This window comes from Spermophilus citellus (genome assembly GCF_964194105.1).
Source record: "Spermophilus citellus genome assembly, chromosome: 8".
NCBI lineage: Eukaryota > Metazoa > Chordata > Mammalia > Rodentia > Sciuridae > Spermophilus > Spermophilus citellus.
In genome coordinates this window covers 33,470,808-33,494,053 of record NC_138189.1, presented here as the reverse complement: position 1 = coordinate 33,494,053, position 23,246 = coordinate 33,470,808, and the positions used below count along the sequence as shown (strand labels likewise).

The 23,246-nt window shown below is 35.6% G+C and overlaps 1 protein-coding gene across 1 annotated transcript in view; it reads right to left on the bottom strand.

The window, feature by feature from the left end:
- SLC30A9 (solute carrier family 30 member 9) overlaps positions 1-22,973 on the bottom strand; it is a 107,607-nt gene extending 84,634 nt beyond the window's left edge. Inside the window, exons 1-3 of the mRNA XM_081303032.1 lie at positions 22,326-22,973; positions 13,551-13,718; positions 1,658-1,717 (exon numbers count right to left, since the gene is read on the bottom strand). Of these exons, the coding sequence (XP_081159158.1) occupies positions 1,658-1,717; positions 13,551-13,718; positions 22,326-22,437 (340 nt within the window). The 5' untranslated portion in view covers positions 22,438-22,973. The remainder of the gene's footprint in view (positions 1-1,657; positions 1,718-13,550; positions 13,719-22,325) is intronic.
- Positions 22,974-23,246: the final 273 nt, after the last annotated feature.

Below are 23,246 nucleotides of genomic sequence, written 5' to 3'. Positions count from 1 at the left end.
TAAAAATTACACATTCTTCTAAGTTAGCAAGTCCTTAGAAAGCAAGACTTTTATTAGACATGCGACAAAAATAAATAACTTAAGCAAACATCTAAAAAAGCCAGAACAATACAACAAAAATTCCTCATAAGCTCCATTTCAAATTGTCACTTATTTACTTCATATTCTATACTCTTATCTAGTGATTCCTAGTTTTCTGTTCTACTTCCAAATTGAAAGAACACAATCAAACCTAAAATTATCAATCACTTCAGTGGGCAAAAACACTCCTGTAATAATCCATTAACTATTAAAATTAAATTTAAAAATAAGAATATTTTTAAAAACAAACAAACAAAAACCCAGAACCTTACCTGAGAAAAGTATATAAGGAAATTTAGACTTCTTTTTGCCTAAGTTCCAGGTGTCTAAGCTGCTTTGCTCTAATAACCCTAAAACTCAAAATCACATCTCAGTTTAGAAGATTCGTTGTTTTTTTTTTATTGTTTTTCTAAATTCCTTCAAAATATCTAGAAATTCCTGTTGTTTATCATGACCCAAATTACTGTAAATGGGAATCTTGATACCATACCATGAAGGATGTGATTATGAGGGAGGAGAAAAGGGAAACATCATCCCATTGGGATACTGCTATTTTGATACCGATTATTCATTTTCCCAAGTTACCCTAAAAAAGAGGTCTCTTATTTATTTGTTTGTTTGTTTATTTTTCTGATACTGGGGATTAAACCCAGGCTCATTTAACCAACTGAACTACGTTCCTAGCCTTCTTTTGTTTCTGTTTTAAGCCAGGGTCTCACTGAGTTGCAGAGGGTGGCTTCAAATCTGCCTCAGCCTCTCAAGTTGCTAGGATTATAGGCAAGCACCACTGTACCCAGCTAGATCAATATCTCTCTCTCTCTCTCTCTCTCTCTCTCTCTCTCTCTCTCTCTCTCTCTCTCCCCCTCTCTTTGGTACAGGGTACTGAACTCAGGCATTTGACCTCTGAGCTACATCTCCAGCCCTATTTTGTATTTTATTTAGAGACAGGGTCTCACTAAGTTGTTTAGCACCTTGCTTTTATTGAGGCTGGCTCTGAACTCTCAATCTTCCTGCCTCAGCATGCCAAGCTTCTGGGATTACAGGTGTGCACCACCATACCCGGCTTAGAGGTCTCATTTTTTATTGCCATCTTATAGGAGGGAAAACTAAGGCTCAGATAAGTCAAACTGCCCAAGTCAAATAACTAATAAACTCAAGAGTTACAAACTGAACCAAGTTTTGTTTGACACCAAAACCATAGTGCTCCTAATCACAAAGAGATACCTCCACAAAACAGCTGCTTTGGAGATGGGAACCAACAGTCTGTTTCACATAACAGAGCTGCAAACAAATTCCTCAGAACTCAATTATTCCTAGAAAAGACATACAAGAATGGCCAAACTCTACCAGAATCTGAAAAAGATGTAGCTGAAGATGTTGGCCAACATGCAAAATAAACTTCTGTAGAAAATAAGCTTTTAAATAGAATAAATTCTTATGGTCAATCTATTTAAATAAAAGCAAAATAGAAGTATTGCTCTTAAAATAATATAACTATAAAAATCTCCATAAGTTAATGTTATATATTTAATTCAAATCATCAATAAAATAAAAATATAGAATAAAATATATTTACCTCTTACTTGGAGAGGTTCTTGCTTAAGTGGGGCTTTGAGTTCTGCGCCAATATTTTCTGCTGTAAAGTTTATTAAACAAGTTTACATTAAAGGTACTTTCATACACAATCCTATAAGCATAATTAATATTAGCCCAATGAATCTAGCAATGTATAAAAAAGAAAAAAATATCTTAGACTGTGTTAGATTTATTCTAAGATATAAAAAATAGTTAAACATTAAAAAGCAATTTATTCCCCTCATTAACAAAGAAGAAAAACTATAAAATCATTTCACAAACTAAAGAAAAAGCACTTAATAAAATTCAGTATCGTACAAATATCAAACCCTATTAGAAAACAAGGACAAAAGAAATTTCTTTCAAGCGAAAACCAAACATATAACACTGTATTCAATGGTAAAAGTTTAGATACATTCCTATAAAATAAGAAACAAAACAAACATACAGAGTCTTTCCACTTAAAACAGTTCTAGAGACATTATTCAATGTAGAAAAGATGACTAATAAAGGCTTGAGACAACTGTTTAATCTTCCATCACTCATTTTTATGAATGAATTTTCTTTTAAGTGAAACTGGAATCCCACCATAGACAAAAGGAAATTCCAGGTCAATTAATTGCTTAAATATTAGTGCATTTATAGCCTCATGGTGACAACAGAGAATATTTTTATCATAAATGGACACATACTGCTAATTACAATTCAGAAATCTATTCATCAAAGGATTCCATTAAAAATAAGAAAAAAGAAAGAAAAAAAATCTCAAACTGGAAGAAGATATTTCCAACAAATGGTACTGACAAGGATTAGAATAAAGAATGGGTTTTTTTAAAAAAATTTTTTTAGATGTTGATGAACCTTTATTTTAATCATTTATTTATATGTAATGCTGAGAATCAAACCCAAGGCCTCACATATGCTAGGCAAGTGCTCTTACCACTGAGCCACAACTCCAGCCCCTAGAATAAAGAATGTTTAGACTTACCCAGATCAATAAGAAAAAGCACACTAGAAAAAAATGTGAATAAACTTGCACAGAAAAGGAAATACAAATAACTAGAAAATTTATTAAAACCTGAGTGTTTCATTACTAATAGAATCCAAATGAAACCACAGAATGCCATTTTACAACCACAGATTAAGAAAAGTAAAAACATGACCATTAGGGTTTAGACATGAGTTGCTGCTGTTAATGCAAGAGGTGAAACAATTAGATTATAAGAGCTACAACTTAACCAATGGACTAATCCATTTGAAAGGACTTGAAAGGACTACTATATTGGGTGGTAACTATAGGTGGATAGGGCATGGTTGAAAAAAATACATGCCTGGGGGGTGTGCCCTTGGGGATTATAACCTGTCCTCCTGGATACTCACCTTCTCTCTCTGCTTCCTGGCTTCGATAAACTGACAGCTTTCCTTCACCAAACCCTTTTGCCTTGATGTTCTGCCTCAGCTTGGACCCAGAACAAAGGAGCTGACTGACCATAGACTGAACCTCTGAAACCATGAGCCCATGATAAATTTTCCTCCTCTAAGGTGTTCTGGTGAGGTATTCTGGTCACACAGCAATAAAAACCTAAGTAACACAATGATACTACCTAATGTCAGTAAAGGTAGGAGGAAACAGAACCCACTGCTGATAAATATATAGGCACAATTACCTTGGTTTAAAAAAAAAAAGTTGGGGCTAGGGTTGTGACTCAGCGGTAGAGCGCTCGCCTAACACGTGCAAGGCCCTAGGTTTGATCCTCAGCACCACATAAAAATAAAGGTATTGTGTCCACTACAACTAAAAAATATTTACTAAAAAAAAGTTGGCATTATCTAATATGATTGAACATAAGCATTCGTTATAATACAGCAATTCTTCTAGGTCAATATATCTGGCTTCAAGAAACCCTTGCACAAGGGCACAAGAGGTATGTGAATGTTCAGAGAAGTATTCTTTCCTGTGTTAAACAGCCCAAATGCTCATCCATAAGAGAATACACAAACAAATCATGTTGTATTCACATATCACCTCATATAGCAATGAAAAATAATAAACATGATATGGTTATCTTTCTTTAGGCCCTTACTACGTACCAAATACTATCTAAGCACTTTACAAATATCAACTCATTTAAATCACACAGTGATTTAAACACTGTGTTTAAATCAGTGCAGGTTATAACCATCTCCATGAAAATCAATAAACCACACACATACACCAATAGTTACGATAAATCTTAGCAACAAAATTTATTGAAAAAAATCATACAATAAATAAGTTATCACAACCAAGTTGAAAACAGACAAAACTAAATAGTCTGACATACATAAAAATATGCAAAGCTATATTCTCTGACTTTTTAAAAAAATAATTTTAGTTGTAGATGGACACAATGTCTTTATTTATTTATTTTTACATGATTCTGAGGATTGAATCCAGTGCCTCAAGTGTGCAAGGCAGGGGCTCTACCACTGAACTACAGTACCAGCACCCCCTTCCCCCCTTTTTAAATCAAGGGACTTAAACACAAGAATCAGGATGGCAGAAATACACAGGACAAATGGAGATGTGAGAAGAATGTGATCAAATAGCACATGCCTGTAATCCCAGTGTTTTACGAGGTTAAGGCAGCAGGATCGCAAGTTCAAAGCTAGCCTCAGCAACTTAGTGAGGTCCTAAGCAACTCAGCAAGAACTGGTCTCTAAACAGAATATCAAAAAGGGCGGGGGGGGGGGGGTGCTGGGGTTGTGGCTCAGTGGTAGAGTGCTCGCCTAGCATGCGTGGGGCACTGGGTTCGATCCTCAGCACCACATAAACATAAAATAAAGATATTGTGCCCACCTATAGCTAAAAACTAAAATTTTTTTTAAAAGGGGGGAGGGACTGGGGATGGGGCTTAGTGGTTAAGTGCCTTTGAGTTCAATCCTCAGTACCAAAAAAAAAAAAAAAAAAAAAAGGAAAGTTGTTAGGCTGAGTGATAAATTATAAGATAATGATTTTATTTTCTGACTTACAAATAAAATGATATTATAGTATACCTGTATCAAATATTACACCTGTAAAAAATTTTAAAACATTTTCCTTTATTAAAATTTATATTCTGAGGATGGGAATATAGATCAATAGTAGAGCACTTGCCTAGCATGTACAAGGCCCTAGGTTTGATTCCCAGTACTGCAAAGTAAAATAAAATGGCTAAAATTATATTCTCATTCAATAATAAAAAATTTTTTCAGAGTTTAATCACAGCTAACATTTACTCAGCATGTAACATGCGTCATGTGTTTTCCTGTGTGCTTTATGTGTATTTCATTTAACCAGCAGAAAATCACTTTGACATAAGTCATAAATCAAGAGATAAGTCTTGTGAAGAAACCAAAGCACAGAGAGGTCATAACTTCCCCCCAAAGTCAAACAGCTAGTACTTTAAACACAAGACACAGTCAGGATTGAAAACCAGGGCATTTTGATTAGACTACACTCTTAACCACTTTCCTATATTTATGTTTAAAATAATATTTGATTTAAGCTGGCATAGTGGTACATGACTGTAATACTAGCTATTTGGGAAGCTGAAGCAGAAGGATTTTCAAGCTGGAGGCCAGCACGAGCAATTTAGCAATCCTCTAGGGATTTAGCTCAGTGGTAGCCCACCTACCTAGCATGTGTGAGGCCCTGGGTTTGTTCCCCAGTACTAAATAAATAAATAGATTTATAAGTAGGTATTTGTTTATTTTTCTCATGGGGAAAAAAGAAGAGGTTGGGGTTGGGTCATGGTAGAGCTCAGTGGTAGGGCAATCTCGCCAAGCATGTGTGGTACTGGGCTCAATCCTCAGCACCACATATAAATAAATAAATAAATAGGTATAGAAAATCTATTTTAAAAAAATAAGAGGTTAGAAGTGAATCGTGTTAATAGTGACATGAAGATCGTTGGAACTTTTTGATAAGCTTGGAAGAGTAGGAATAAAAGAAGTATCTAGACTTTCAACAGGAGAGGAAAAAGGAATCAAGAAAAGGTTGATTGTATTTGATGTACAGGTGAGAGTGATGAAGTACAGGGGTATAAATGTTGGTGTATATAATACATTAAGACGATAATCACATGAACAAAATCCTTGAGCAGATGAGCTAACACGGGATCCAGAATATAAACAAAGTCTCTGAAAACATGTAACGAAATAAAAATTAACTCTGTTAGGGTTGGGATATGAGGTGTCCTCCAAAACTCCTGTGTTAATGTAGGAATATTCAGAGGTTAAATAATTAAGATAGCTGTAATCTAATCAGCACATCAATAATTTGAAATTACCACTATACTGGGTAGTTAACTATAGGCAGATGAGGTATGGCTGAAGGCAACAGAGGTCTTTGGGGGCGTATCCCTGGGGATCATATATTGTCCTCCTGGCTACTCTCTTCTGCATCCTTGCAGTCATGAGATGAGCAGCTTTCCTCCTTCCTCCTGGCCTCAGGCTCAGAGCATTGATGTCCACCAACATGGACTGAGACCTCTGAAACCATGAGTCCAAAATAAACTTTTCCTCCTCTAAGTTGCTCTTGTTGGGTATTTTGGTTTCAGTGACCAAAAGTTGACTAAAACACTAAAAGTTGACTAAAAAATATACATATTTATAACATGCGTGTATTTAAATATGGAACACCATTAAGTCTGACCACTTGATTGTGATACATCTGTACTTGTGATAGATACATCTTACTATTTTCAGTTTACCATCCCTTTTTCTTTGCTTTTATTTTTACTTCGACTTTTGCCATTTGTTAGATTGATCAAATTTTCAATATCTTCCACCCACCCTATCCCCACAATTGCTGGTTGGAATTTATAAGATTATATTTCTACTATTTAATTGAACATATTTTCTAAGCAACTACATAGTTATTCAGTATCTCTACCTTTCTCTGAAATAAGAAAAAAAAAACTTTACCACTGAACACTTCTTTCATCTTGGGGGGTAGTTATCTAGAGGCAGAATGCCTTTATTTATTTTTATGAGGTGCCCCAGCCCACCTGACTACTCTGGATTAAAATTTTGGTTTTTAATATTAAAAGAACATTTATTATTTGTATTATCAATACTTAACCTTTTCAACACATTGTATCCGGTTCTTATTCTTCATTGTTTCTTTTATATTTCATACCTTCTTTCTTCCCCCTGGATTTATTCCACCTCTTAAAGATATATATGCTTTAATAGTTTTCTAATGTGTGTGGGTTGGTCAGTAACATTCATCTTTATATGTGTGATAACATGTTGATTTTGCCTTCACTCTAGAATGATTATTTAGATCATTATAAAATTCTATGATAGCATTCATTTTCCCTCTTTTCATGGATAATACTCCAAATCACTCCCCCTCTTTTGTTTGCTGCACACTGTTGCACATAAAAAGTCTACTTGAAAAGAGCAACAACTGGGGGGAAAAAAGAGCAACAACTATACTTACAGCACTCTTCTCTTTGGCAGCTTTTGTTTTGTTTCTTGTTTGGGTTTTTAAGTTGTGATTATTCTACAAGGTGCCTAGTGTGCATTTCTTTTTACTCATCCTGCTTAATATTCAAAACATACTTTTGTCCAGGCATGGGAGTGCATGCCTGTAATCTTAGTGACTTGAGAAGCTAAGCCAGGAGGATCACAAGTTTGAGGCCAGCCTCAGCAATTTGGTGACACCCTAAGCAACTCAGTGAGACCCTGTTTAAAAGTAAATAAATATAATGAAAAAATAAAAAGGGCTGGGGATGTAGCTCAGGATAAACTGTCTCTGGGTTCAATGCCACTACCAAAAAAAACACACACGCATATGTATGTGTTTATATAGATATATACGCATACACACTTTTGATAAAGGATTTGTTATTCCCAAATTCACAAAAATTTTCATCCATTCTCTCCTACCAATTCTTATTCTTTCTCTGAAATGCCTATTAAATATAAACTAGAGTTTCATGCTTTTTTTTTTGGTAGATGGACAGAATACTTTCTATATTTTTATGTGGTACTGAGGACTAAACCCAGTGCCTCACACATGCTAGGCAAGCACTCTACCACTGAACCACAATCCCAGTCCCTCTGCTTCTTAAGTGCTCTTATTTTTTTGAAAATCTTTCTGCTTTTCCCTGCACCTTCAAGTGAATTTTAATTTACTAATTCTCCTATTGACAATAACTATTTAATCCACTTATTTTTTATTCAGTAACTATATTTTCATTCCTAAAATTTATAACTGTCTCTTATTCATATTTATTTGTTCTGGTTTTATTTTGACTAGTTGGTGTATTCATTCTTTTTAATGAATGAGTCCTTCATTTATACTGAGGATATTAAACTTATTTTAAAGCAATTCAGGCCATTATTTTTTATTTTTTTTAAATATTTATTTCTTAGTTGGACATAATACCTTTATCTTATTTATTTATTTTTATGTGGTGCTGAGGATTGAACCCAGGGCCTCGCACGTACAAGGCTAGCGCTCTGCCCCTGAGCCACAACCCCAGCCCACCATTTTTTAAATTATTTTTTTAGTTGTAGATACAAACAATACCTTTATTTATTTATTTCTATGTGGTGCTGAGGATCGAACCCAGTGCCAGGCGAGAGTGCTCTACCACTGAGCTACAGCCCCAGCCCCTGCTATTATTTTTATTTCATTGAGAATTAGTATATATCTGTTCACCCCTTCTTCATGCTATCAAACTCAGAACTCAATCTGATCTCTCTCTAGAACCAGATTACATATCGCCTGTTTGAAAGTTTAACCCCTGGGCTGGGCCAGCAGTGGACAGGAAGGTAGCTCTGTACTAGAGCACTTGATAAGCATGTGTGAGACCTTGGGTTCAATACCCAGTGCTGGGGGATGTCCTATTCTTCAATTCAGTCTCCATTCCAGCAAATAGCAGGTTTCAGTTAACAGTCTTCTTTCTTCCTCCCTAGACCTGTATCTTCTTATATGACACAGCCTCTGTGGTAGCAAATGGAATAGCTTCCTTATGTATAGGGATGCATGGGTAAATTCAAATAGTGTGACTCCGGTACTTGGCTATTCATGCAGCACTTGTAGATCCATCACCCTAAACAAACCAAATTCCTAGCTACCACTACCTGCTTACAGACCCAGAGCCCAGATACTTCTGTTCAATTTCTTGGATATAACATGAGGTTTTTGCTGCTGTTTCTTTTTGGCACAGAATATAGCTTCCATTTTCTTTTTATATTTTACCTATCACTCTAGTGAGAAATAGGATGCGTGCCTCAAAGCATGTATTCATATTTTCATCAGAAGTTCTACCTAACCACTGACTTACCTTCTTTCAAGACTCATATGAAAGAATTAACAGACTAAGCACGAAAAAAGGCAAAACTGAAATAAAAGCAAAGACCTCTTACATGTAATTTTTGGTATATTTCTTGGCAATTATTTTTCAGTAAAAATAATAGGGGAAATGACTATATGTAATATGTTTCAATTACTAAAGCATGTACAAAAAAATCTTTAAAGGTTTTAACTACTGACTAAATCTTAAGTGGGTTATGATGGCATATTTGGTTAATTAAAATAGGCTTAAGCCTACTTTAAAAACACTTCTACTTTCTTAATAACTAAAGCCCATAACATCTGACACTGAAGAATTAAATAATTATTATGACTGTTATTGCTATAAAGTTATAAAACTTTAAATAAAGCATCTTTCTCTACAGAACCTACTTATCAAGTTTTTAAAAATTTGTTTTGGGAACAGAGAGCAAGGCAGAGACAAGTAGAGGGAAGAGGTAGAGTAGTTAAGTTTTCAATACATTGGTGTCTGAAAAACTGAAGTCTATCATCAAAGGTTTCAGAAAAGTCCTCCTTTTCACAATAATTAACCAAATCACATAAAATAAAATGAGTTGCTCTACAATGGATACTTCTGAATATTTTTCTCACTGCAAACTCTCTAGATCTTACTAAATATATAGTGTTATGAAGCACAAATAAGCATGTTTTGGTAAATGGCTCAAACACAGGTATGAATACTTATTTTGCATACCACCATCTTAATAAACTCATGCTGTATCACTAGAGTAGAATCTTTATGATTTCAATAAGTAACCAAATAGTCTATCCACGAATATCTCCAGACATTTGTTTTAAGTTCAAATCCTAGCTGTTCAACACACATCTGCTATCATTAGAAAAAATTAAAACTAATTTTACTAAAATTTAAAACATCTCAATGCTCCTTAAAAATTTAAGGATGCCTTAGCAGGTCTCTGCTTTTTAATGAGCTGTTCCTAACTTTACCATGTGTTTTGAATTATTCAAAAATCAATCTCAAATCCTTAAATATACAAATTATCTTTCAATCAAGCAATTACTCGGTGCCTATGTGATGGCTAACAAGGTCTAATTTTGCCTTAGCAAATCTTGAAAAATGAACCACAAATATAACCATCAATAAACAATTTACTTCTAATATAAGAAAATAATGTAACATTTTTATTCCAGTAAACAGAGTAAAAAGAAAACTAGTCATGGATGTCAGTTTTAAAGATTCTGTACAGTGGAATCAACACTTAATATTTTTGTCCGAGTCTGTGTTTACCTGAGAAGAGCATTATATTTTACCCCTAATTATATTATTTCATCATCTGTTTCTTCTTTATTCACTGTGTTATAACTACTTAATTCTAGAACTTGAGACTCATTACATTCTATACTCCTTCATCTTATAATACCCAACTATCAAACAATATTTATCCCAGCAGTTCTGTATTGCAAAAGAAAGAAGAAACTGGCTGAAAGTGTACAATTAAACCCAAAGGGAATTTTCCCCTACCACAGTACTTACCATACAATATCTTTCTGCTCAATTTTCTGCTTTAGTAATAAAGAACACATAAACTCAGAGTTACTTCATTTGTTGCCATATAAGAGGTACTCAATAAATATTTCTTGAGTGAATTAATGAATAAATCAATAAACAAAGTACTTTATTTTAATGCTGCATGGCATACTACATACCTGGAACAAAACCTTTTAAAATGCATCACTTATCTAGCAAAAAATAATCCAGAAAAAAGAAAAATGAAATAAAAGCAAGATCTCTACAGAATAAACTACCTTTTCTCCTGGTTTCTACTGAATCTTGTACTCTTTGAGCTTCCATAGTCATCGCTGTAGAAGGAATGCAGAAGACCAGAGGATAAGACTAGGTTCTGCTGAAGATATGTTGGGGTACTGGGTACAGTGGCACACACCTGTAATCCCAGGGACTCTGGTAGAGTAAGGCAAAAGGATCACAAGTTTGAGGCCAGTCTCAGGAACTTGTGAGGCCCTCAGCAACTTAGCAAGACCGGTCTCAAAACAAAAAATTAAAAAGGGCTATGGATAGCTCAGTGGTAAAGCACCCCTGAATTCCATTTCTGGTACCAAAAAGTAAAAAAATAAAATAAAAACATGAAAGTGGGGGTCAAACAGGAAATACCCAGATATAAAGCTACATACATAATTTAACTGTGAGCCAGAAATAAATAGCACACACAGAAAGCAATAATAATTAGGCTTATCTGTACTTTGGTGTTAAGTAGTTTGGGAGGAAAAAAACAAAAACTCCCCTGAAAATCCTAAGAACAAGTCAATCCTAAACCTTCACATATGCAGTCTGAATCTGCACCAATAATGGAGTCTAAAAAATCTAAAGCAGAGAATCTAACTTAATATTGTCCCAAGTTGTGTACCCAGCAGCTAACAGAAGCAGAAGCAAAAGTAAACATTCTAGTCAAAGACAGCATCTTCTATCCAGGTAAAGATCAAATATTGTTTCAAAATAAAATAACTGCATGGAATAAGCAAATCACAGTTAAGAAACAGATACAAAATGAAAGCAAGATAGAGAGGAAAATGACAATATAGTGAGAATCAGAATTTTACATAGCAATTTTCAGTCACATTTGATAAAGTAATAAAAAGAGAAACTTGGGCTGGGGATGTGGCTCAAGCGGTAGTGCGCTCGCCTGGCATGCGTGCGGCCCGGGTTCGATCCTCAGCACCACATACCAACAAACATGTTGTGTCGGCCGAGAACTAAAAAAAATAAATAAATATTAAAAATTCTCTCTCTCTCTCTCCTCTCTCACTCTCTCTTTAAAAAAAAAAAAAAGAGAAACTTGAAAATACACACAAGGAATGACAGATCAAGCAAGGTGAAAAACTTTTGTTGTAGAAATGAAATACATAGTCATTGAATTTGGAAACCTAATATACATAACTAACCAGTAGATTAGAGGCAACTAAAGAGGAAATGAGCCTGGCACAACAGTACCCCGTAATCCCAGCAGCTCGGGAGGCTAAGGCAGGAGGATCAAGAGTTCAAAGCCAGTCTCAGCAACTTACGAGGCACTCAGTAACTCAATGAGACCCTGTCCCCAATAAAAATATTATAAAAAGGGCTGAGGATGTGGCTCAGGGGTTAAGCACCCATAGGATCAATTCCCAGTGCCAAAAAAAAAAAAAAAATAGAGGAAATTAGTGAACTCAGTAGACCTGAGGAAATAATCTAGAATGCAGGCAAAAAGATAAAGAAACAGAAAATATAAAGAGAGAATTTAGAGACATAAAAACAAAGTATAAAAATCCAACTTTTTTTTTCTTTTGCAGTACTGGGGTTTAAACCCAGTACCACTACTACTGAGCCATATCCCTAGTCCCTTTTGTTTTAAAACAGGGTCTTGTTAAGTTGCCCAGGCTGGCCTCAAACTTGTGATCCTCCTGCCTCAACCTCCCCAATCACTGGGATTACGTGTGTTGTTCCACTGTACCTGCTCCAGAAAATCTAACATATTGCATAATTGTAATTCCAGAGAAAGATAATAGAGAAGTAGTAAGAAATAATATCTGTCAAAACTTGTAGAAAGGGCTGGGGATGTGGCTCAAGTGGTAGTGCGCATGCATGGCATGCGTGCAGCCCAGGTTTGATCCTCAGCACCACATACAAACAAAGATGTTGTGTTTGCCGAAAACTAAAAAATAAATATTAAAAAAAAAAAACTTGTAGAAAGTGTACAGTTTATGTGCCTACTTCAGAAAAGGAAGGCTCATTACTAATAAGCAAAGTATTTTACTGTTAATAAAAGAATGATAGAATAAACCTAAAGCAAGCAAAAATGAGGCTATAACTAAAGAGTAGAAATCATGAAATAAAAAATAAATATGAGGGGCTGGGGTTGTGGCTCAGTAGTGGTGTGCTTGCCTTATATGCATGGGGCACTGGGTTTGATCCTCAGTACTACATAAATAAATAAATGAATAAAAGTATTATGTACTACAACTAAAAAAGTTATAAAAAGAAATAAATATACAATATGATGGTTCAGAGTAAAAAATTAATATCTGAAAAATAATAAAAAGGGCTGGGGTTGTGGCTCAGAGGTAGAGCGCTCACCTAGCACCCATGAGGCACTGGGTTCAATCCTTAGCTCCACATAAAGTAAAATGAAGACATTGTATCCACCTATAACTAAAAACTAAATATTTTTTAAAAAAGAAAAATAATAAAAAACAAAGATTTGACACAATTTATTTAAAAATAAATAGATATTGGGAATGAAAAAAGAACTATCTGTGCAACTGAGGATGAACAGAATATTATGAGCTTTATGCCAATATATTAAAAATTCAGTTTAAATGTAAAAATTCCTAGAAAAAATATAACTTACCAAAACCGAATCAAAAAGAAATAGAAAAACTAAAGAAATTAAAGCAGCAGTTTAATAGATCCCACAAAGAAAATACAAGTCAGGCTACTTTTACAAACTCTATCAGATATTCAAGGAGCATATAATTTTACACAAATCATTCAAGCATACAGAAAAAAAAAGATCTAAAAGTTTATACATACCTGTTACATCTAATGATGGTACTTTTTCCACTCTGAGAGTTTGTGATCCCTGTCCTTCTTTCTGAACATTTGTAGAGTACAACTTTACTTGACTCAGCACACAAATGTGTGGGTGACTATAGGGAACCATGTATGCAAAACTTCCAGCTGTCACTAAATTCCGCCATTCTAAAAGAAAAAATATATTTTAATTTCAAACCAACTCCTAGGTGCACAATAACAATCTGCCTTCACTGGCGGTATCTCCTTAAGTATAGAGGAACATTTTGTAAAGAAAAAATACATTTTAAATTTTTTTTCTCTAATTTGTAAATTTATGTGGCAACTTAAAAACACTTAAGGGCAAAACATTCATATTTGGGTATTCTGGAAAAAAGTATCTATCTAGACAGATACTCTTTGTTTTGTATGCTAGTTGCATACTAAAAAAAAAGTTGGCATAAATAGTAACAAAAACAGCATGGTACTGGCACCAAAACAGACTGGTAGACCAATGGTACAGAACAGAGGAGACTAACCCACAAAATTACAATTATCTTACATTAGACAAAGGTGCCAAAAACGTGCATTGGAGAAAAGATAGCCTCTCCAACAAATGGTGCTGGGAAAACTGGAAATCCATATGCAACAAAATGAAATTAAACCCCTATCTCTCACCATGCACAAAATTCAACTCAAAATGGATCAAGGACTTAGGAATGAAACCAAAGACCCTGCCTCTAACAGAAGAAAAAGTAGCCCTAACCTCCATTACGTGGGATCAGGCCCCGACTTCCTTAATAAGACTCTGATGGTGCAAGAATTAAAATCAAGAATCAATAAATGGGATAGATTCAAACTCAAAAGTTTCTTCTCAGCAAAAGAAACAATCTGTGAGGTAAATAGAGAGCCTACATCTTGGGAGCAAATCTTTACCCTTCACACATCAGATAGAGCACTCATCTCTAGGATATATAAAGAACTCAAAATGCTAAACACCAAAAAACAAATAACCCAATCAATAAATGGGCCAAGGACCCGAACAGATACTTCTCAGAAGATGATATACAATCAATAAACAAATATATGAAAAACCGTTTATCATCACTAGCAATCAGAGAAGAGCAAATCAAAACTATTCTAAGATTTCATCTCACTCCAGTCAGAATGACAGCTATTATGAATACAAACAATAATAAGTATTGGCAAGGATGTGGGGGAAAAGGTACACTCTCATACATTGCTGGTGGGACTGAAACTTGGTGCAGCCAATACAGAAAGCAGTATGGAGATTTCTTGGAAAATTGGGAATGGAACCACCATTTGACCCAGCTATCCCTCTCCTCAGACTATACCCAAAGGACTTAAAAATAACATACTACTACAGGGAAACCGACACATCAATGTTTATAGCTACACAATTCACAATAGCTAAACTGTGGAACCAACCTAGATGCCCTTCAATAGATGAATGGATAAAAAAAAATGTGGCATATATACACAATGGAATATTACTTAGCAATAAAAGAGAATAAAATCATGGCATTTGCAGGTAAATGGATGGAGTTGGAGAAGATAATGCTAAGTGAAGTTAGCCAATCCCCCAAAACCAAATGCCAAATGTTTTCTCTGATATAAGGAGGCTGATTCATAGCTGGGTAAGGAAGGGAAGCATGGGAGAAATAGACGAACTCTAGATAGGGTAGAGGGGTGGGAGAGGGAGAGAGGGGGCATGGGGTTAGAAATGATGGTGGAATGTGATGAATATTATTATCATGTATGAAGACATGAATTGGTGTCAATACATTTTGTATACAACCAGAGATATGAAAAATTGTGCTCTATATATGTAATAGGAATTGTTATGCATTCTGCTGTCATATATGAATAATTTTTTTTAAAGTTGGCATATTTTTCAAAATAGAAGACTCCATGGAGGCCGTAGGGTGTCAGGAGGGCTTTCTACTCAAAATTATTCCATGCCCTCTTTTCACTTGCTGGAGACTCATTAATGTAATTATAATGACATTAATTAATTATAAACATTAATTAATTCATATTGTCACTTATTTCTAATCAGATAATTAGATCAACATTTGGTGAGATGTCTCTATATATGGATATTTTAATTGAGGAAAGAATAAGAAGACTAATTATGAAGTACTTCAGTTGTTGCATCTGGGTTGACCGTGGGCTTTGCAGGACTAAAGGAGAATATAGTCCACTTTGCACTAAAGTGATAGAAAAGCAATGTCTTTACATTCTGGCGACTCTCTTTTTTACTATGAGTACTTAGAATTCCCCTTTTAGAAAGAACTCAAAAATTCTGTCTAGACACAATTCATATTCTTTGAAGTTTTAGATGAAATCATATTATAGATAACCTAGTTTTTCTAAGTGAAGGGTTGAGCAGTTCAGAACTGAAATTTTCTTTTTTTTCTTTTTTTTTTTTTAAAGAGAGAGAGAGGGGAGAGAGAGAGAGAGAGAGAGAGAATTTTTAATATTTATTTTTTAGTTCTCGGTGGACACAACATCTTTGTTGGTATGTGGTACTGAGGATCGAACCCGGGCCGCACGCATGCCAGGCGAGCGCGCTACCGCTTGAGCCACATCCCCAGCCCCTGAAATTTTCTAACTTAATAATAATCATGCAAAAATCTTAATTCATGTATGTGTGTATGCAAATATATACCTTCTGAAATAAAGAAAAACCTTTTCTTAAAGGCACAGAGAATACATTAGAAATACAGTTTATTGTGAATGCTGAAGACAATTTAAAGAGCACAAAGGACATAAGGCAATATTATTCACTCAAGTTTTAGGCTTGGAATTTATTTTCTTGGAAAATATATTCCACAATGGCACTTTCACTTATTTGGCAAATTGCTGGTGGTCCAGTATATTTTTAGCCATTTGCATCTATTTCCTAAATGCTGAGTAGACAAAACATAACTTGGAAGATTCCTGCACAATGTAACCATAACCAGTTAGCAAAATTAACTAGTGAAACAAGAGCTCAAGAAGTCCCCCTAAGAAATCCATGCTCTAGATAAGCTTCTTCTTCACTGGGGACGCTGGCATTCTGACTTTTCAGTCCTATTCAAAATAACTTTTATAACTGTTCCTCAACAAGGACTATATGGCACCAACACTTTTTCTCATCCATTAATGAAATACTTTTATAGAGTTTGTGCTAAAGTATTTAAAGAGAGATTACTCCACAGCCTAAAAAATCCTTCCTCAGAAGATGACTTTTTTCTTATGACCTGATGCTTTAAATATTTTTAAAATATTTTGTTAAAGTCCAAACATACATAAAGATAATAAAAACAGTATAATAAACCTTCACATATTTGTTACCGACTTTCAACAATTATAAACTCATGGGAAATCTTGCCACATGTCTAATTGTACCAATATCTACACACTACCATATTAAACTGAAGCAAATATCAAACAGCAAATAATATCATTCATAAATACTTAAGTATTTATATCTAAGAGGCATATTAAGATGTCTTTTAATTCTCTTTAAAGTTGCAGAATGTCTTTTTTATGGGTGTGGGTGGGGAGGTACCAGGGATTGAACTCAGGGGCACTTGACCATTGAGCCACATCCCTAGACCTATTTTGCATTTATTTAGAGACAGTGTCTCACTGAGTTGCTTGTCACCTCACTTTTGCTGAGGCTGGCTTTGAACTTGCAATCCTCCTGTTTCATCCTTCTGAGGTACAGGGATTACAGGCGTGCACCATGGCACCCAGCAGAATCTCTTTTTTTCTTTTTTTTTAACTGAACATATTTATGTTGAACCAGTTGTCTTGAATTTTTGCCCTGGTAGTTTTTTAGAATTCAGATCCTGCGGACTGAATTCCTAAGGTGGTGTTTAACCTATTTGATATATTTTAATCCATTTCAATCATTATCCGGAGTAATGCTAAAATTGTTCCATTCTTGGCCAGTAGGGGGTCTCTTCAAATCTTTTACCCTATTCTAGTAATCTTAACTTCCTAATGAACTATTCTGAAAGTTCTTAATTTTTACCCTCAGTAGAAATTCAGGCATCTGCAACTTTAAAAGTATATATTTGGCATCAAGACACAAAACTGATTATATTTTAAAAACTAAACAGGACCGTATATGAGTCAAACAATCAAACAAATGTAGTTAGTAACTAAGCAGCAGCAGCAGCAGCAGAACCAACCATTTGCTGTAAGAATTATGAACTAATTAATTCTAGCACGCAGTAATGTAGTAAAAAATACTACCACTACTATTGCCCTTTCTTGTAGGTGACATCTAAAATAAGCTATGCATGGAATATCAGTCCTTAGTTTGGCACTCAGTAGTCTACCAAACTGGACAAGGCCTTTCTTATTGCTGGATATGTAAGGGCTGTTTTTCATCAAGATTGTGGAATATCAGTCCAGTCACAAACATCACTAGTCATTCACAACAATTCTCTGCTTTTATTTCCTCCATAGCTCCTAAAGACCACTGCTACTGATCACCAGTTGTCCTCTATTTCCAGTCTGGTTTGTCACCCATCACTTACTCTAGGTTTCAGGGAAAAAAAAAAAAAAATGGCTTTTGTGTTTAGACTGCAAACAACAAAAAGAAATTCCTTTTTTCCCAAAGTGACAATCTACGGTATATGTTGATTCTACAGAAACACTAGCTAAAAACAAAAAGATTGCTTGAAGTTTGAGCTTATTTCTGGCTAATTTCAAGACAAGAATCAAGCTTGTAGCCTCTTTTCCAGATGTCAGTCTCCTTTCTGAAGAAAACTGGTTCAGTAGTTTTTTACCCAAAATTTTGAAATCACTGACATATAAAAATTAAATAATTATTATAATTATTATTAAAGAGGTTACTAAGTGTCAATTTGAAATACGTACAGAATGCAAAGACTATTCTTCATGGTATTATTTATCATAGAAAAAACAGAAACAACTTAAATGTTCCCTAGCAGAAAAATGATCACATAAGGCAGGCCCCTATATTTTCATTAAAAACTTCTAATAAGAAGGAAAAAAGCATGAGACTAATACACTATGATTTTGACTACTAAAAATGTGACTAGTAAAATATCGTGATTATGTATAATTTTTACTTTATACCTTCTACTATTCTGTACTAAAAAATATATCCATTGCTAAATTATCTAGAAATTCTTCAAGGTCTTTAACATCATCATCATAACTTATAATACAGTCTGTAATGTGACTTCTCTAGGACACAGTAAGGAACAGGTCATTTTTTTTTTTTTTTTTTGAGTAAGGAAACAACATGTGATGCTAACAAATTCCCGCACTGCATCTTGGCATGCATCGTTATTATCTAATTCTTCTTGACATTTAGAAAAACTAAAAACAATAAAAAACATCTACCATTGAGGATTTACCAAGTACTATACATCCTGCTAAAGGCTTTTTACATACTATCAACTTAATTCTCCAAAACATACCTCAAATCTATTTCTCTCATCTCCATTGCTAACCAGCATCGTCCTAACACAACCCTGCTTGCCTCAATAACTTCATAGTCCCCTATCTCCTCTATCCATACTCCACCCTTTCCAATCCATTCTTCACCCAGTAGTCACAGTGTATTTTTATAACACTGCCTTTTGTTTTTAAACTAGTGGCCTAAAAGGGTCTAACAACTCTCAAACTTCATTTCATTCCACCTACCTTATACCCCAGGCACAGCAGATTTCTTTTTGCTCCAGAATAGTACTCATGGTTCCACGTTGCTTTCTGGTCTGCTCACTCCCCTAGATTTTAACCTGGCTTGCCTATTTTCATCTTTCACGAAATGAAAAGTCCAAGGCCAGCACTAACAAAATGGCCCCTCTTGGTTACTTTCTAGTCCATCACTCTGCTTTTTTTCTTTTACAGCAATTTAGACTTCATATTTTGGGTATCTGACCAATAAAGATGGAAACTGTCTTTCTCAGGACTAATACTACCTACAAAAACAATGCCTAGCATCTCTCTGCAGAATGAACCCCACTCAACAAATACCCCATGAGGTACATACTAGCCAATAAGTAGTAAATTCTTCAAAGGTATATGTCTATATTTTTCAGTGTTTGGAGCATTTGTACATTCCTATCGGCCGATAAAATTTCTTTATTGATTTATTATTTTCTTTGACCATTTTTCTACTGGAATGTTCACAAGTTTTTTTTATTTTCTTTCTTATTTTTTTCTTTTCTTTTTTTTTTTTTTTTTTTTTTTTGTACCAGGGATTAAACTCAGGAGTGCTTATTCCTAATTTTGAGACAGGGTCTTGCTGTGTTGCTGAGGATCGCTTTGAGTTTATGATCCTCCAGCATCAGCCTCCCACGCAGCTGGGATTAAAAGTATGCACCACCATGCTCGGCTGTAAAAATTCTTATAAATTAGTGACACTGACTCAAGAATACACTATCCAATAGTCTCTGTGTATTGAGCATTTGAAGTCTGGGTTAATCTAAACTGAGAATTGTTGGAAGTGTAAAATACTGGATTCTGAAGACTTAATAAAGAAAGAAAATGTAAAACAGCTTAATAATTGAGAGAGGAAGGGGCTAAAAATGCTTCTGAATGTGTAAAGTATACACAGAACCCTTTAAACAGCTGACTTAATTTTCAAACTCAGAGTAGTGACATCAAGTTATTGAAGAAAACTGGAGTTTCCATTCTCTGTAACTCATGATTCAGATACTTTTAAGTTTATAAAGGCTTCAATTGCCCCTTGATTTCCTGCAATCTCCCATGTCTGATATGAGAACTGCCCCCTATAACTCAATTTTAAAAATGATTGTATGATTGAAATGTTTTGAACATACTGGGAAATTTTATTAATTTAATTTATATTTACATTTTTAAATGTGGCTACCAGACAACTCGGAATGGGGTTCTCATTGTTTTTGTACAGGAAAGCTCTTGAATACTATTCTGCCTTTAAAGGAATGCCTCATCTTTTTTTTCAAATCAAGCAACTGTTTTCCTCAAGGTTTCCTCCTCTCTTTATTCTCTCCTCAGCAACATAGGCACATAGGCACTTTCGAAGCAAAAATTGACTTTGTAAAACATCTGTTTTTTGGATCCCTTCCTCCCAACCAAAAAAAAAAAAAAAAAAAAAAAGTTCTTCAAATAGTCTTTTCTTCTCACAGGCATCAAGTTCAAATAGTATTTTTTCCCAATTTTTTTTTTAATACTTTTACTTATTTATTATTTATTTATTTATTTTTATATGGTGCTGAGGATTGAACCCAGTGCCTCACATATGTGAGGCAATCACTCTGCCCCTGTGCCACAATCACAGCCCATGGTTTTTAAATTTTATTATAATTATGGTTCCCTTTTAAAAAGTGTTTCAGTATTAAACTAAATTCCCACAAACATGGTTATATTTAAAACCCAGTGTTTTCAACCCACTTTAATTGTTGTAGTACTAAACATTTCAAAGAACTTTGCAAAGTCATCCTGACTAGTTAGAGTGGTAATTATTATCTATGTTTCACAGATGGATGAGACAAAGAGTGTACATAATTTCCAGCTAAAGAGAACAGGGATTTCAAATTACACTATTTCAATATTTTACCAACATTAAGTTTAGATTAAATTTAACAACCAATAAATGTAATTTCATTGTAAAATGCCAAACTGTTTGATTAATAGAAACAATTACTTGAGGATTTTTGGAGTATAGTATATAACCAGATGATTCATTATGTTCATTAGCGAGTCAGGTGTATTGTCACTATAAAAAAACTCAATAGTTACACTTTTCTATCACTAACAAAATTCACCAAGTACTATACTGTTAAAATAAATCCGTTTAATATTTTAAGAACTAGGTTTTACATTTATTACATTTGTAAGACAAATATATTCTAATTTATTTTCACAGCATACAACATAAGCCAATTTACAAATCCAATTACTGCAACTTCCATCTTCTATTGGAAGGTCGCAACATGCTACACATTTTCAAACATTAATTTTTTGAAAATGTTTTTGTAAATAATCCTTGCATTCCCAAGTATCTGGAGGATTCTATTAGGGACAAATTTAGTTCTATCTTCTCCCTCAGGGTTCCCATCTGTTCCTGATGTCAAGCTACTGCAAAAACAGGGTATGACTGATTGATTACAAGCTCAATGTTCATTTGAAACCTCTCTAACACATTTAAGTAAGAAAAAAAAAAATCTGAACCACCTTTCCCTCTCCTAAGTTACTACTGCTCCAGGAAACATTTCACCAGTGGGACTGTTAGATGAACTGAGAGTTCTTTTGTTTTGCGGTCCAAAATGGGATTCATTCAATGCCTGTGGGGTGCCCTCATACTTCTTAATCCGTAATGTTGTGTGACATCTCCCACTTTTCTTTTAGGAAATTTAAGAAAACAAGTTGAGAGCAGCGAAAGAATCTCTCAGTCAAAAGTGCTAAGTGAAGGTGAGTCCGTGAGATCAAAAAGCTCAGGAACTCTGCGGATCCGCCATTTCCGACTGACTAGGGGCTCATCATCCGACACCACGAAGCGCACGTTAAGGTTTTGTTTATTACAAAGTGGTCAGCTTCAGGGACCGGGCCGGCCGGGGCTGGGGCTGCAGGGGGCACCAGGATCAGGAGTACCTGTCACGTCCGTTGAGGGATGGGCAGGCTGACCCCTAAAGGCGGAGTCCGGAAAGAAAGGCTCTGGGGTTGGGAAAGGACAAGGTGATCACTGCCCGAAGTGACGCGCTGAGCCTAAGTCCGGCCCGGCCCGGCCCGCGGAACCAGCGGCCAGCACGGGACACTCACCCTGGCGGTCGCTGGAGCCACGGGCCGCTGCCGTGCAGCGCAGATGAAGCCGGCAGAAAGAGGACCAGCTACATCGGTAGGCCGCAGCGGCGGCGGCCAAGCCCGGTAACATCCTGGCGGGGCAGAGGCCCCCACTCGGACACCGCCTCCTGCCTCGGCGCCGCCGCCAGCACCAACTGCCTCCATAGACTGGACACCAGCAAAAACGGATGCCTGCGCCGCCGAAGGCGGCCTCAACGACCCGGAAGTCGTAATGATATTTAATGACGCCCGCTTTGGAGACAGCGGAAATGACGTAATGCGCTAAGCGCGAATCGCGAGCCTTCCCTATGTAAACGGCCCGCTCGAGAGGGCGTGGCGGTCGGTGGAAGTGGGTGTTGCCCTGTATTCGGTTCGTACCAGTGCTTTTGCTTGCGCTGGGCTGGAAATCATCCCTCCCCTTGTTTGCGTTTTAGCGCCACGAAAACCATGAGAGAAGCGACGGCCTTTGGGAACGATGCCTTCTTCTTTCTTTGACTTCTTTTAACTGGGCTTTGTAGCCTGAGCCATGGTGTTGGAAATGGGAGGAAAGGTGAGAAGGAGTCTTCCTCAGTACTTCCCCTAGAAGTCCTCGAACTCATGGTACTTCGTTCTCCTTGTAACACCGTTGTGTAATCACTATCAAGAAAGTAAGAAGTACGCACTTGGGAATTACTTGCCTAATTTGTGAACCTGAGATTCTCGTCTGTAATATAATAAAATTAGAGATTTTATGTGTTTATGATAATTTGGGATAAACGGAGGTGTGGAAATTTGGAAACAATCTGGTCCCAAGGAGAAAGAAACCTGAACAACATTCAATACAAGCCTGTTTATTTCTGATATGCTTGTTAGGGCCTTAGCTCAAATTCAAGAGAGGTCTTTGATGACCCAACCTGTAAC